General features: G+C 43.2%; 1 protein-coding gene across 7 annotated transcripts in view; it reads right to left on the bottom strand.

Annotated features, from left to right (window-relative positions):
• The window catches only part of KIAA1958 (KIAA1958 ortholog), a 125,380-nt gene that overhangs the window by 23,919 nt on the left and 84,645 nt on the right, over window positions 1-16,816 (bottom strand). For 6 of the 7 annotated variants that reach the window (XM_045021510.1, XM_045021514.1, XM_045021509.1 and 3 more), the window contains one exon: window positions 9,155-11,052. The exons of the other annotated variant lie outside the window; for it this stretch is intronic. In XM_045021510.1, the coding sequence (XP_044877445.1) occupies window positions 10,007-11,052 (1,046 nt within the window). In that variant the 3' untranslated portion in view covers window positions 9,155-10,006. Of the gene's footprint in view, window positions 1-9,154; window positions 11,053-16,816 lie in introns of those variants that run through there. 7 annotated transcript variants of the gene reach the window in all.

The raw sequence follows: 16,816 nt of genomic DNA, 5'->3' as shown, positions 1-16,816 counted from the left end.
GCCTTGAATGCAGGGGACTGGACTAGATTCCTCATCTCTGATCTGGAGGGACCACTTATAGGAAAAAGAGGATAGTTTACTCTCCACAACCCATTCAACACTCGGCCTTTACTGAGACTACCACCAAGTATTCTGGCTGCTGTAAACAACAGTGATGTTTTTAGTGATATGGACACATTAATCAATTATCTTCATTAGGCATTACATTGAGACCACCAAGTCATCTCATATACGGTAACTAGCCAAATCACTATGAGAAAGAATGAACTCTAGTCACTGTCAACGTGGTTTAAACCCGTGACCCCCTATAAGGGAAATGCTCCCTTTCTGATGACCCAGCACCCTTCAAATTTTCTAGTTTCCTGTAAAGAATGCCTATTAGTTAAAATAGCACTAAATATAACTTTTTTGACCACTTACATTACAGAGGATATAAACTCACCTCTAGAATTCATTAGGGTTTTAGATGTTGTGGGGTTGTTGTTTTTTTTTGCACTGTCTCTGATGTAGCTGCATAAGCAGAGCACAAAAAACTTTAAAAAAAAAGTCTAGGCCCTATAAAAGCCATGGTTATTGCCTGAGGTGTTTTAAATTTCTTAATGAAGGAGAGGTGGATTTCAATAAAAATACCCAAATCCAATAAATACTCTGGGTTGGATTCTCCACTGGGTTAAGATGGCCTAACTCCATGAAAGTCAATGGAGCCACACACCAATTTACACAAGCTGAAATGATTGCCCTGAGGATGTGCAGGACATTTTCCACAAGATTATAGTCATTATAAAGCAGGTCAAATTCCAGGCTTGGGAAGTGTCAGACTGTCTTTTTATAACAAGTAGACTATTAAAAAATAGCAAGGATAATATCTCTGAAACTGAATTAAAAGGTCTATTTTCTTTCAGCATCAAATAATCAGAATTTTTGTGCCAAATAAAAACGTGTGTTTTGTTAATTTTTCACCTCAGTTGGCAACTCAATTACTTACATGAGATTTATAGACGGTAGAAAATAACAGTGGGATAAAAACACATAACCCATTAATGCAATGGATATAAACTGGGGTTTTCAAAGGGGTGTAACAGCTTTAGGCCCCAAAATCCCACTGAATTTTATTGAGACTGAGCATCTAACTCCCTTAGGCTATTGAAAATCCCAACTATAATGAACGTAGTGTCCATTCATTACTGAAGATCCAAATTAAACTGCAAAACAGATGACTGTTAAAGATACCTCACACTGCTCTGTAATGAACTAACCTGCTAATCCCTTTTCCAGTGTAGATCCATTATCGATACAAAGAGAACTCATTTAGCAGCAAATATATCATTTGCACAATCAAACTAATAGAATTTTGTATCTATTACCTCCTAATATTAATCGATTCAGTGAGAATACAGAAGATGGGAAAAGAAATTCCTCACACCAACAGGGAAACTATATTGTATGAAAAATGTTACTTCCATGTTACAAGCCAATTTTGTACTAAACTGACGTTTCCTCACCAGAAGGAACTAGGAATCCTCATATCACTGTCGGTTTGACCATTTCCCCAACGTGAAGGCTTATTATCAAGAATAACAAACTAGCTATCTCCTTCCTGACACTGCAAGCCACGAATAGCTACCTGTATTTACCCTGGCAATTGTCTTTAAATCTCCCAGGATTACACTCCCACTGGGGCAGCTGTGCTGGTGCCTGGAATGATCGGAGCACTGGTGTGGTGCTTTTACCAATGCTTCACGTAACCCTGTTCTGATCCCATCGAGATGACAGGGTGATCAAAGTACTGGCACGGCGGCTCATCTATGCTAGCACTCTTATCGTTTCTATCACGAGCGGCGCTGCGTTGGTGATACTGCACTGCTGAGAGATGTTACGAAAAATAGGGTAAAGAAAGCTGTACTTCGCATCAGAATGACCGGCTGTGTTCTGACACTCTTATCCTGTACGATCAGGAGGAAAGCTACTACTTATACACAGACACATATGATACACTAGAACTAAGGCTCTGTTGCTGAGTTTATAATGGCTGCCATATTGACCTCTGCAGTCACTTTACTATCGCAGACTGATTTTCCACGAGGTTCCACTGGGGTAACTATCAGCTACGGTGGAGGTACACCGCCATAAAACTGCTGGAACAGTTTGGAGAAGCCAGTGCCCAGTGTCTATGGTAACACATTGTTTCATAACATTTGGGATTCCTAGAACAAGAAGGAGCTATATCGTAGCCTTGTGTGTCTACTTTGCAGCCTCCAGCCTGCATGGTAGCAGAACCACAGTGGTTTAATTCAGTGGTCCCCAACCTTTTCGTCTGGCGGGCACCAGATGAAGGACCACTGCGGTGGTGGAGCACCAACCGAAATGGCGCCAAATTTCGGCGGCATTTCGGCGGTGACGCCTCTCGATGACAACGCTTGTCGCCAACAAGTGATGTCATCGAGAGGCATCACCCCCGAATTTCGGCGGGGACGCCTCTCGATGACACCACTTGCCGTCGACAAGTGACGTCATCGAGAGGTGTCGCTCCCGAATTTCGGCGGGGACGCCTCTCGATATCGCCGCTTGCTGTCGACAAGTGACATCATGGAGAGGCATCCCCGCCGAAATTCGGGAGTGACGCCTCTCGATGATGTCACTTGTCGACGGCAAGTAGCAAGTGACATCATCGAGAGGCATAGCTCCCGAATTTCGGCGGGGATGCCTCTCGATGACGTCACTAGTCAACGGCAAGTGGTGTCATCGAGAGGCATCCCCGCCAAAATTTGGGGATGACGCCTCTCGATGACATCACTTGTTGGTGACAAGCGTCGTCATCGAGAGGCGTCCCCGCCAAAATGCCACTGAAATTCGATGGCATTTTGGCGGGTGCTCTCCCAGGGTCCAGGACATGGGCGCACTAAGATGCCCCTGGCGCCCGCGGGCACCGTGTTGGGGACCACTGGTTTAATTGTCTTGGAGGGCTTCCCTGGCTCCTACTCTGATGGGAGTATTTCAACTAAAGGTTTTTAATTAAAAGGATTCAGAATCAGAACTTTAAAAAATAGTTCTAAGGTACAATTTGAGTTAACTGTCCATGAATAAATCCATGTTTTGGGATTTTTTTCTCTATGTACTATTCCCCCTTAATGGGAGAATAGATTCCAGTATATACATGAAAGCACAAGAAGAAAGTTCATCGTCCCTGGGTGGGTTAGGATACCAATCTAGCCCGAGTCAGAACAGAATGGCCTTTGTATGTGACAACAGAAGTAGCATCTCATGTAACAAAATGCATGTCTGTTTCCAGTCACGTTTAACTATGTACCGTACATCTTAAACCTGGTCCATATGAGCACAAAGGGAAAAAATGGTTTAATTTAACTTAGGACAGATTATACCATATACCTGTGTTAAATTAGCATGATTTCACAGCTCCACTAGCCCCCTTATGAACGCAAGGAGCTACGGGACAAGACACAGTTCTATTTCCTTATACCTGGCACTATTTATAGGGTGAAATTAACCCCCTGTGCCAAGTACACTAGGTCCCATTTGAATCCTATTTTGAGGACTTTTGTTAGACTTGAATGGTGCATAGACCTTGTGCAATGGTGAATTTCACCTATGCTCACCTGCATGGCAGGGTGGGAAAGATCTCCTGCAACACGTGTTAAATGATTTCAAGGTCTGAGATAAACCAATAAGGTGCATCTCTCTGCTTGTGTGGTCATTCAAATAGACACACTGGTGTTCCTTTCTGTGATCGCATACTCCAAGATCTAAGCCTGCAGTTACCAGAATGCTGGGGCCCGGTGCTCCAGGGACCACAGGTATGTCTGTTAGGAGCAGAAGTAGGCACACTCAGTGGAAAGATTCTGTCCCCTGCTCCAGTGTGCAGGTGCCATGAATCTGCCACAATAGGCAGAGGAAGGATTCTCCGGGTGCAGGGAAAGTGAGCTGCTCTCTCACACTCACTGGTGTAAGGGACATGTCAGGATCAGGATAGGAGGGGGTGGGTCGAGGATGGCAGGGGTCAGGACCCCATCACAAACTTCTACAACTTGTCTTGGGGGAGGGGAAGAGAGAAAGGAAGAACCATACATAGCAGATGCTAGTCATGTCATTTAATGCACGCTTGGAAGGTGTTCAGATACCACGGCAATGAGGGCCATATAAGAATCTGAATAGAATAGGGCTAGGACATGGTGCTATGGGGATTTTAATTTACATTAGGGCCATTTTGGCCCCTTGTCCAGCCCAGAATCCAGGCAGTGTGAAAGCACGAAGCTACCCCCTACTAGGCAATGCTGTTTTGTGCTGCACATCAGCTATACCCGCAGAGTAATAAAATGTGGTTTTCCTTCTAATCAAATACTTGAGCAAAGTGTGTGTTACATTAAACCTGTAAAACACCTCATATGCAGAAACAGAGCTGTAAGTACATTGTAGATTAAATACCAATGGTCTGTAGCTTCTGAGAAGTGCACATTAATAGGAAATAGTTCCTTAATGTTGGTATCCTTCAAGAAACAGACGTGTGTGACAAGTACTGCTGTTCTGCACGGTTATATTGTCCAACATGACATTGCTTGTACACTTATTGTAGAATTATTACACAAAATAACTGAAGAGGGTTTTTTTTATGCACATTGCAATGTAACTACAGTTAACCTGTAGGCTTTTTATGCTAACTGCATGTATTTAAAATCATAGCTATGTGGAAGTTGGTGTAACCAGGTAAGATTCACATACTTGAACTAGTTGTGCAAGCCTTTTCAGACACAAATAATAGACTGTACGGTTCACAAAACTCCAGAGTTCACCCATCTCAAGTATGGAGTGTCACATAGTGAAACAAGTGTGTTATGCAAACACACAATAACACCAGAGATACACACCAGTGATTATTAAAACAAGGCATAAGCATTCAGTTCTAGTATCCAGAGGAGCACATATCTGAATGTCCAATCATTCAAATAGACTCATATGCATGTATTTGAAGGGTCACTTTCAGATGAACTCACCTGTGTCTATTTTAATGGGTGATCATATCACACTTCCAGGTTTGTTTCTTGGCTTTTTAAACAGACTGTTTTCCTTACATTTCCTACACTTTTTAGTGTCATGCTTTTTAATGTGAGATGTTTTGCAAGAACAGACAATGTGGTAATGTAGTAACCTCAGCAAAGCCTACTTTGCACAACAAAAACAGTGGGTCGGAAATCTCTCTCCTGCTCAAGGTTGGAGTAGCTGTATTAAGACTTTAAAAAAAATTAGAGGGCCAAATTTTTTACTCAGTTATGCCCAAGTTACCCCACTCGAGCCAGTGGGTTTGCTCAGGTGTAAATGAGGGCCGTCACATTGCTGCAAACCATACTAAACACTTTTAAACTGTGCTACTTTTCTTAACTTGGTTTAAAATGCACAGAGCCCATGCCAGTGTTTTCATTAGGACAGAAGTCAGTCAATAGCATAGACAAAGACTCAATGCATTTTTACAAGTTACCCAACTCCATCATTTCACATGGCTCAGGTCATTGGCTATGAGTAATACCTTATTTCACGACTAGTCCCTTTGGTTTCAGTGGGACCAATCATGGAGTATGGGTGACAGAATCTGGCCCTTGGTTTCTGTAGAAATAAAGGGTTAAAAGGCTTGTGGCAACTTTTAGAACTGTGTCCTGGCTGCACTGTCGTGGCTTTACTAACAGGAAAGCTTCACGCTGCAGAGACAACAACATTCCCACTTACAGCTATTTCAACAAGCAAATATCGCACAGGAAGAGTCATTACACTCATTTTCTCAAAGTTAAAAAAGAGATGGGTACTTGAAATTCACTTCTCAAAGCTCTGTTTTGACAGGTTACATTAAAACGTACAACGGGCATATTAATAAAGACGTATAGAGCACCTCCTTTATGGGCCAGATTCTGATACCATTACTCAGACTGAATAGTACCTTCCTCCAACAGCCCTTTGACATCAATGGGTCTACTGTTGGAATATGGAGCTACTCAGGAGGGTTGCCACCTGGCTTGGCCAGTTTTTCTGCTGCCTTGCTGGTTCCTGGTCAGCGGATGTGGCATGCCAGGTTTTATTTGCTGCCGGCCATGTGCGTGGCAGCAAGGGGACAACAACACGCTGAAATCCAGCCAATGCCCTGGTCTTGCTGTGTGTGTGTGAGACATGCCAGGGGCTCCTGGGGTGGGATGGGTGTGGGGGCAAACTGCTGGGAAGAAGAGGGTCAGGCTGGCAGTGGAGGCACAGCCAGTGGCAACCCTCCTATACAGATATCAGATTCTGGCCCTATGTGTTCAAAGCTACCTCAACAAAGAGTCTAACTAGAGAGCTCTGTATTGCGCTGAGCATCCCTAGCAAAGCTCTCAGCATTCTGCCACTGGCATGGCAAGCTCAGCATTGTAACCCTGAGTTACTCATTAGGGTTGTCATAACGTACAAAAGAAAAGGCTAAAACATGTATTTAAAAATAAAATAAATGCAATAAACACACCCCTCCCTCCCAATCTCCAAACTACACACTGATTCCTAGGCATGGGAACTAGCAGAGCTGCTGTCTTTCATGGCTATACCAAGATTAACACCCTGCCTATGACGTGATCCCAAACTCACACTTGTAAAGGCCCAGCAGACAAACGCTGTGGGAATGGGAGCTGGCAGGAAGGGTATGGGAAATATGGATTGAGAAGCAAAAAGCAATGGAACTGCTTTTGTCCCCCAAGTGCGTTCAGCAATCTTAGTGCCTTTTCTTCCTTAATGATCTACTCTGATTATACTTTCCTCCGGCCAGCCAGAGTAAAAGGCTCTGGTAAGTCTAAGTGGATGACTACACTGCAGCTTGGAGGTATAATTCCCAGCATGGGTAGACAGACATGCGCTAGCTCTGCAGTTGCTAGGATGCTAAACACAGCTGGAGGCTGCAGCAATATGAGCAGCAACTCCGGCCACCCACCCGAGTACAATGTCACCTGACCCTTTGGGGACGTACTTGGTTGGCTAGAGCAAGCCGCTGCCCATTCTACTGCAGCTGCTGTGTAGACACATACCCTAAACACAACACTCACGTGCACAAAGCAACATTTCAAGTGTTTGGTGGAGAAATGTGTTTCTTTTTAGGCTGCATGGGGCCAATCAGGGAGACAAAGCTTGATCAGAAAATATGACAAGGCAGAAATCACACCGCAGACCAATTCACCTGAGCTAACAATTCCAGGTCCGGGTTCCCAAGAGAGGGATGCATTACCACCTCTCATGGTGGTGTTGCCACTAGGTTCAATGGGTCCCCTGTGTCTCCTGCTCAGCCACGGGAGGAGCCGGATGCCCTAAAGACACTGCAGTTCTGTTCTGTGGGAGCAGAGATGCCAAGCAGGGGGATTCTACAGCACCTTGCACATCACAGAGACAGTCGCCTCTCCAAGGAAGCATGTTAGGACAGGGCACGTGGGTGAGTCACAGGAATGGCATTTGGATACCCAAACTGTGTGGGGCATTGGCACATTTATTTGCAGGCACCATCTAGAAGTTCTGGAAGGCCCATCACCGTGACTACTGTCCCTTATTTTTCCTCCTCCTTCACTAAGGTTATGTCTACACTGCAATTGGAGGTCTGACTGCAGCTCAGGTTGCATACCCAAGCTAGCTCAGCACAGGCTGCACAAGCACATCAGTGGGCCTGGGTACATACTCATGGTGCTAGCCCATGCCGCCGCACCTGCACTGCTATTTTTAGGTGTGCTAGCTAGGTTCAGCTAGCATGGGTACGCCAATCTGTTCTCCAATCACACCTCCAACTGCAGTGTAGACACACTCTAAAGGGCCAAATATCCTGATCCACTGAACTCAGTGGCACACCTGACGCTAATATCCATGGGCGCAAGTTTTGGCCTCAAATGCAATGTTCAAAATCAAGACCAATGCCTCTTGTAGAGCCAGTAAGAACTTGCAGTATGAACTATCAGCTACCCTCACCTGACTCCAGCCAAACCAACGTCTACCCCAAAGTCCTCAACAGTGAGGAAGAAAGGGTACGGTATCTGCTAGTAACTCAGGGGCCGGAAAGATGGGTGGAGTAGTAGCTCTTGGTGATTTTACCCTCTTGTGCAAAACTCTGGCTTAGCAAGCACACAAGAAATCAAAGCCAGCAGTGCCACTGGTGCACTGATATGTAGGTATTACTGGGAGTTCAAAAGCAGATTGTGCCACACGCAAGTTACTTTACAGCTGATATGTGTTACAAGCTGCTAAGGTGTAGAGAGAGATTCATTGGGGTGAAATTCATGCTTGTGCAGAGGGCCATCACAAGGCCGATGTGCTACTAATGTTCCACCAAAGACCTCAAAATAAGGCTGAAGTGATGCTTAGAACCTTGCACTAATCCTCTTCATAGGAGAAAATTTCATCCTCACATCAGTTAAAGTATAGTCAAACACAGTGTTGGGTTGGTCCGTTTCTACTTCTTTTTGCTACCCTTATTCTCATCTTCCCATTATTCTCCACTGGTTTAAATGTCACTCACTACAGAGTTGCAGATCTAAAGAACGCCAATAAAGAAACAGTCAGCTTGCTCACCTATAGCCAGATCGAGCACCCATTGAAGTCAATGGATGGACTCCCATTAACTTCAATGGCCATCAGATCAAGTTGCTAGTGGTTTTGTCTAAAGTCTCATCTTTGCAGTGCTAGGGTACCTTAGCAAAGCATTTTCATATGTAATGCAGCATAAACTCAGTTCAATTACCACCAAAATGATCATACTTAATTTTAAAGGTTAGGGATTATAATGTAATGGTTCCAACTGAAATGTTTAATTTGTTAGTGTCTTCCCTGTGCTTAATGAACAATTATACTGCAAAGTAAATCAGCTGGAAAGATAGCAGTCATTATTTCATCTTTAAGAGCCAAATTCTGCTTTCATAGTCACACATATTGTCTTCAATGGGAATTGTGTGTTGTTAGCTGAATTTAGCTCACTGTGTTTTCTAGTATTTTAAGAATTTAGTTTTTCCCCCCTCACGTATTAAATATAAAAATGATTTAAATTGTCCATTATGCCTTCTATGGATTTTGAATGACAATTTAAGACACAGTTGATTTATCTGTAGTCTATTTTTATGGCTTGGGAAAAGATTTCTGATTTTTTAGCACTGTTGCATTCCCTGGAACATTGAAAGAGTAGCTGAAATTCTAATTTAGTAGAAGCTCACGTTGCATTTCCATGGATGACATAAAACAAAATACTAATGACCAATGCTTAGTTTGAAACAGTAAAGATTATTTGTATAACAGTCTTTTTGCCATTACACCTTTGCATATTGTTCAAAACAATATTTCATAGTCTAAAGACCAGCGACATTTTTGATCACAGAAAATCAACAACAAAAAATAGTTTAAAATAGTCTTCAGTGGACTTTGTTTAGGAATATTCTCTCTTTTTCCAGGTGGCATAAATGAGCCTCAGGAACCACAACAATAAGAAAACAAGAACTGCTCTAAATGATTTCACAAGCTTACACTGATACATCTCTTATTTCCTGGTCTGGCTGAACAAGAACAAGCTTTCAGGTAGCCAGTGATAAGTTGGTCTCCCTCTACCTTGGAGATCATGCTGTTAAAATAAGAAGCTTTACAAAATGATTTAAACAGATTTGAGATGTAAGCCTCCATGGGGATTTACACTCATTGTTTGCATGCATGATAAAAACTGTATTTCCAGTCTCTCTTGTGTTGCCTGAGAACCATTTTGCCTTTGTAAAATCTGCAATTATATTATAACCCATAAGTAGCTTTCATTTTTGTATTAAACACTATAAATACTATGTTAGTAATACTAAACTATTTCTATCGACTTATTTATAAAAAGAAAAATATATTATATATTTATATTTTTTATAAAGTGAATTAACACTGGGAAGGTGTAGGGAAGTAGTGTACAATCACAGCTGATGTGTATTATTGGGCATAAATTCAGAGCTTAACAAAAAAAAACTGTTCAACTGAAATCCACCTTTCAGGCCGTGTCGGAGGAAGAGTCATAGGAAGCCGACACTACGAAGTTGCCAGAACTGGAGTGGCTTGCCATAGACTGGGCAGCTTGTTGACTTAAATTGTTACAGATGAGCACCAGCTGGTTACTCTGTGCTTCGGACAGGGTGCTGCAGCTCTGGTAGACGCTGAAGTTGGTCTTTCTGCCAGGGATGTTGCCCTTCTCGCACATCGTCTTTACCATCTTTGCAAGCTTGTTTTTCCCCAGGGCTTGACAGTTGTACCAATGAAGTGCAGCCAGGTTGACAACCGGCTTGATGGACAGATAGAAAGGAGCATCTTCGTATCGCATTGCGGGGGGCCGTCTTTGAGCATACTCCTTGTAGTCTTGCACCGGGCAGGTCTGCGGAGCATGCTGGGTGGCATAGACTCTGGAATCAGTCCCTCCTCTCTTGGTTTTGGCATTCAAATCCCCGGTCTCTTGCCCCATCCACTCCAAGTATTCCAAGCCTGTTTCTGTCACCCGGAGCCTGATATCCCCCCATTTGAGGGTGGACCCATGAAAACCTGTGCAGTGTCCAAACGCCTTAGTATTATTTAGCCAGACAAGGTTCAGCAGCCCCTCGGGATTATATCGACTCAACAAGCCTCTTTTGCGTAGGATAAGCTCATCAGCAAAGGTCAGCTTCATGGATTTGTGTGGCTTGTTTCCTTTACCTTTACACCTCAGCTCTATCTGCTTTTGCTTCAAAGCTTCTTGAGATCTCTTGAACTCCTTATCCCTTGTAATACTGTATCCATACCTGTGTTCTTTGAGATAGCGCTCCAGCCCGCACTGATAGTTGGCCAAGCTGTTTGGCTCATATTCTGAGCCATCCTTCTGTCTGGCATCCACAAAGAAGGAAGCTAGGTATGCATCGAGCTCTTTGCAAGGGATGACATAGATTTCCCGGGTTTCTGAGGGATATTTGGAGATGAGGAACTCTCTGAAGTTACGGAGAGCCGTCTGAGTGCTGCGAATGGTTTTCTCATTCTGCTCCCTGCTGAGTTCCGCTGCTCTCTCATCCTGGTCTGACAGAGGAAAAAGAATAGACAAGTGAACAATGAGTTTGTGCGACATGTTTTCCCCCAAAATAATTTCCTTAAGAAAGGAAAAAAAATCAATTTCACAAAGATCATTGGAAAACATTATTACATACCTGTCTCATGTTTGAAAAGCCAACTTCAGTTTCACAAATGATGTTACTAGAGTATCGCAAAAAAACAATCAAAATGAGCTCCTCCTGTCACTGGCGCACACTTGGGCGCCTGGAGATTTGTGGAAAAGTCTGGGACTAGAGGCAAGTCTGCATTTTCGAACAAATGTGAGATAGAAAACTTGTAGATTGATTCCACTGCTGTGCGCAGGGGCCCAATTCGAGTAGCTAAACCCATTCTGAATTGCTTCATTTGTGAAACCAGAGGTTGTACTGGTTCCAATTAAAAAACAAAACAAAACTAAATCATCATATTTATTCCATTAAAAAGTATCTTTAATGAGATGCGGTTTCAAGTGCTAAATAAATATAGACAGAAACGTACAGAACAGTATTATAGCACAACACACCCAGACACAAAGGGTTTGCAAAAAAACATACTACAATGCAATGCATAGTTTACAAGCAGGGCCGGCCCTAGACCAAATGGCACCCCAGGCGAGGACCATCTTTGGCCCCCCCCCCCACTCCGATTTGTTAAACTTCTGAATACCTTATTTTTTATTGCATTTGTAGCCCATTTCACGACTTTGATGCACAATTTGCATGCATGATTTATCCCGGTCATATAAGATGATAAATTTGCACATTAGGATCTGTAAATCTGTATTTATTCATGCACAGTACCCTGAGCTCAGCACCCCAGGCAGTTGCCTGGGTCACCTGCCCCTAGATCCGCCCCTGTTTACAAGTATACAGATATGAAAGATAAAGAATATTTCGTCTTTAGGGGACAGAAAGGAAAAACATCAGTAGCTACCAAGACAGCACTCCACAAATTCACTTAGACTTAAGATCACCTACACAATCAGGTTTCTTCTTGAGAGTGGAACCATTTCTCCTTGAGGAACTGACCTTTCTTTCATGCTGGAAACCTTGGCAGAAGATCAAAATCTGGAAACAATTTTATGCTGGTCTACAAGGATATTTTATAGGCCTTTGTGATCAGCGACAAATCAAACCACAGTTGTTAATCAGAGTTCAAGCCAGCACTAAAGATAACTTTTGTTGAGCTACTAATTTTCTTGCTGATCATGGCATGAAAAGCATAAAAAGGAAAATGGTCCTTACATTTAAATTACATGTGATATTGAAAGACTATCTTCTTTACATGTGCAAATTACCCATCTATACGAGAATGTAATTTAGAAGCACAAAAGGTGGAATGGTCTCTTCAGGTATATGACAATGCTTAATGGTATTAGAAAATGATAAACAACAAACACAAAGAGGCAATATTTCAGTGACAAGCACAAAGAATTAGCTATGCTCTGTTGTAGTTAAAGGAACTCAGTTCTGACATTTTTCCAATTAACAAGCAGAAATGATTCAGGCTTTTTTTATATGTTATTAAAAAAAAACACTACATACAATTTCATTGTGTTTTGCCCTTTGCAGGTCACCTTTAAAAGTGTCCTTATTTATAACCGCTGATAGGTCCTGGCATTTGCATTTCAGTGAGAACACAGTAACACCTAGCGACCAGCTGGATTTATCCAACTTACATATCACTTACAAATGTTGTACAAGGCAATGTGCACTACCCACTCTTCCTGTTTAAATCAGGCCAAAATAACACCAGGCCAGTTAACTCACCCATGTTTGGTGGATAATGCTCACAAATTCTCCACATTTTAAAGCGTTTTGGAGGATAAGTCGGATTTTCAGTTGGTCAGAAGCTACATATCATCTGGACCTCAGTTCTGGGCACTAGGAGGAGCTGGAACTGGCCACTTTCCCAGATTTGATTAGAAGAGTCCGTTCTCTCATGAAAAACACTCTCAGCACCTCCAGCTCCCCCTCCTGTTAGCCCTGTGAATGGTTCTCACTCTCAGCCCTGCCTGCAGAAGGGAAAGAAGCACTGTATGGAGCTCACGTGCCCTGACGGCACTGTGACATACCATAACAATGACATTCAGGGTTGCTCTCCAGTCACCCCAGATCCCCTGCTCATTGCAGTGAATTGCAGGAGGAAGAGGAAATCTGTGAAATTTAAAGAGGAGACAGGACCAAGGGCCAAACAACGTACTGGATGCCTGCCCTCTTTGATTGCTATTTATCACTTTCATTTTCTTCCTGAAAAGTTGACAGGTATGTAATTTGGACATCAGATGTTTAAGTTTGACAAGGCGTCATATTTACATTTTTCCTTTGATCTTTGTGACAAACATGAAATGTTTCTAATATACACATAATTCAAGAGAACTAGTGAGTCTCCAAGGACTCAACATGGATGCATCTTGAGATATCTATCCAACTCCAGTATTTCACCTATTGTTCAGATAAACATAGGAGTTATAAGCAGCAAAGAATCCTGTGGCACCTTATAGACTAACAGACATTTTGGAGCATGAGCTTTCGTGGGTGAATACCCACTTCGTCGGATGCAAGTCGGTATTCACCCACTTGCATCCGACGAAGTGGGTATTCACCCACGAAAGCTCATGCTCCAAAACGTCTGTTAGTCTATAAGGTGCCACAGGATTCTTTGCTGCTTTTACAGATCCAGACTAACACGGCTACCCCTCTGATATAGGAGTTATAGTATCTATATTCACTTATCCAGACAAAGAAAAAAGCATAATACAGTCACCAGACTGTTTATCGTCTGATGCATGTTTCCAAGAGTAATTAGGATCAAAACAGGAGTTCTGCAAAAATGCTGCTCCACATTCATTGTCCATTAATTACTTCCACATTGAAAATTGCTTAGTTTATAAGTAACTATGTTTTTTTCTCTAATAACCAGCAAAACATGATGACTTTAGTATCTGAAAATCCAACTGTAGTCTATCTACTTTCAACCTCATCATCACCAACAATAAGGATCTGGAATCAGAAATCAGCTGGCACTTCTGCTAATGATGAATATAAAGGAACTGTTTTTCAACAGCTGCATTATTTCTGCACTACTAGCACTAGTAAAACCTTATGGAGAGGGGGGCTGAGGGAGGTCAGGGAACTAAACCGACATGGTTTGAAAGAGACACAAGTCTAAATCCTGCCCTTGCTGTCACCATAAAGGGTTACGTTATCATTTCCTTCCATTTCTGTGTATGTACAGTGTAGCCTTATTACGCTATTAAAGCCTTGATTCAACAAAGCACATGAGTATCCCATTGACTCATGTGCTTCAGTGCTTTGCTGAATCAGGGCCTAAGAGCAGAATGATCCTGTCTCCCTGTGTAAGTGAAATAGGTCATCTCTGCTGTCTAGGTGATGGTGGACAGCATGTATAGAACCTCCGCATAGGACAAAACCGGCTTTTGCCTATGTCTGAAGATCATCTCCCTTGAACACCTCCTGTGAGGCTCTGAGTGTTCTCCTTAACGCCGGGGGGAGCAGAGAGAGATCAGCTCCACATACGAGGTGCTCGGTATCTTGTAGGTTCAGTCCCTAATCCACCTGAGTGATGCTGCTTAATTCTGTCCTGGAATGAGAGCCTCACTCCTGCTCTGGCCCCTATACACTAGGCCGGCACAGTGTAAAGGGGCCCTAAAAGCCCTGGTTCCAGCCGGGGGAAGATTCCCCCAGGACCGGCACTGGAGAACACAGACAAAAGGCTACTCTCCGAGGACCCCCATCAAAAGCTGCAGAGCAGGGGGTGTCCCAGGGTGCGTCTGGGAGCAGAAGGCTGTGTCAAGGACAGATGGGGCTCCAGGGATTTCAGACAGGGCTGCCTAAATTATCCTGGGGGCCTCTCCAGCCCCCAGAGCAACCCAAGATTGGGACGGTGCAGTCCTCCAGAGTAGACAACTAGTTTTGGCAGCCCCATTTTATGGATCGAGAAACTGAGGCTCAGCGAGATTAAGTGACTTGCCTAAAGTCACGCAGAAGGGCCAGGAACAGAACCCATATCAGATCTCCTGGTCCCAATCTTGCTTCTTAACCACAAGGCCAGGCATTCAGTGGAACCCACCCATGGGACGTTGATCCTCATGCAGGATAAATAGAATTGTAAAGGTCTGGGACTGTAAACATCCCCTTTGAAGCACATGGCAGCTGTCAAAAGAACACTGCTGAATCAGATTTCTGCAGTGAACATGCGAATAAAAAGTAACACCTCTGTTTTGAAGACTAACCACAATATTGATGTTTAGTATCAGAGGGGTAGCCGTGTTAGTCTGGATCTGTAAAAGCAGCAAAGAATCCTGTGGCACCTTATAGACTAACAGACGTATTGGAGCATGAGCTTTCGTGGGTGAATACCCACTTCGTTGGATGCATGTCAACAATATTGATGTTGATATAAAAGTACCCTCAGTATACCACAATGGAGACTAACCTGTCAATGCCTGGGGGAAATCCTTTTATTCTGGTAGGGTACAGTGTTGAAATAAAGAGCTGATGCTGTTTAAAGCACAGGAAGAAACATTTACTTCAGTACATCAACCACCATTTATAAGTCATCAGTATTTTGACTGGCAGCCCACATTTCCGCCCCCACCCTCATACACACTTTTAAAATACTGTTTCTGTATATATAGCACATACAACGGCTTCCTGTTAAATATGCCATAAATCATCACTTGTTAAAGGATGGCTTGTCACAACACAGGAGCAACACACAGTCACTCTTCTTTTCTGAACTTGTGAAGATAAATTTCGTATCTGCAAGTAAGCTGTTATAAATCCTCTGTGCTTTAAAGATGTCTGGTAGTTACTATTAACTATTAACAAAGCAGTGCCTTCACTATCTTCTGATTAACTATTTCAGTGGTCTGGCTTGTCACTTTGCAGGGGAGGCAGGGACTTTTAACCATAATGGGGCAGGTGCTCCACTGGTGTAAATCAGCAGAGATTCATGGTAGTCAGCAGACCTACAGCAATTTACGTCAGCTGAGAGTCTGGCAAAATGGGCCCGATTTGCCACTGTGTTACTCTGATTTTATCCCGATGTAACTGTGGTGAATCATGCCCATTATGTTAAAACGCCGCACCTCCATTGGCGTAAGCCAGGGGTAATGCCGTGCAGAATCACGCTGTAGAGATATAATTCTGACACAACCCATGTCGACCCAACAGAGATTTCAAACAGCAACCTGTATTCCACGAGAGTTGGAAGGGGGCCACTAATTCAGTTTCTATTCTCCCTGGCCTCATTAAAATCTTAACTCCCCCCATCTCACCTAGAGGAAATGAGGAAGAAGGGAAGGTTTAAAAAAAAAGTTAATGTAGCCACAAAAATGTACGGGCCTTATCTAATAAGGATCTGACACTTAGGAGTGCTGGTAAGGAACTGGAGTTCATTTCCTGGTCTCAGCCATATGATCTGAAGGTCTACATCCCTGTCCCAGGAGAGCGGTCAATATCCACTGATCCACCTGGTGCCTAATGTTACTCTTAACTGAGTAACTACAGGTTCCTGTCAGTCACCCTTGTCTCGCTTTTCCTCTTTACCTGTCCATATCCCACCCTTGCTGTGTCATGCTGGATTTGCATTATGCACTTTTCTGAAGTCCTAGCAAATTATTTTGCTGCTTGATAGAAAGAAAAAAAAATTAAAAACATCTATAGCATTGATACGGCCTTGTGTATTCTCAGGCCAGAACCCTGCTGGTAACAACCTGAAACACTGC

This window comes from Mauremys mutica, chromosome 6 (assembly GCF_020497125.1).
Source record: "Mauremys mutica isolate MM-2020 ecotype Southern chromosome 6, ASM2049712v1, whole genome shotgun sequence".
Lineage (NCBI taxonomy): Eukaryota > Metazoa > Chordata > Testudines > Geoemydidae > Mauremys > Mauremys mutica.
The sequence above is the reverse complement of the archived record's forward strand: the minus strand, read 5'-3'. Positions and strand labels throughout refer to the sequence as shown.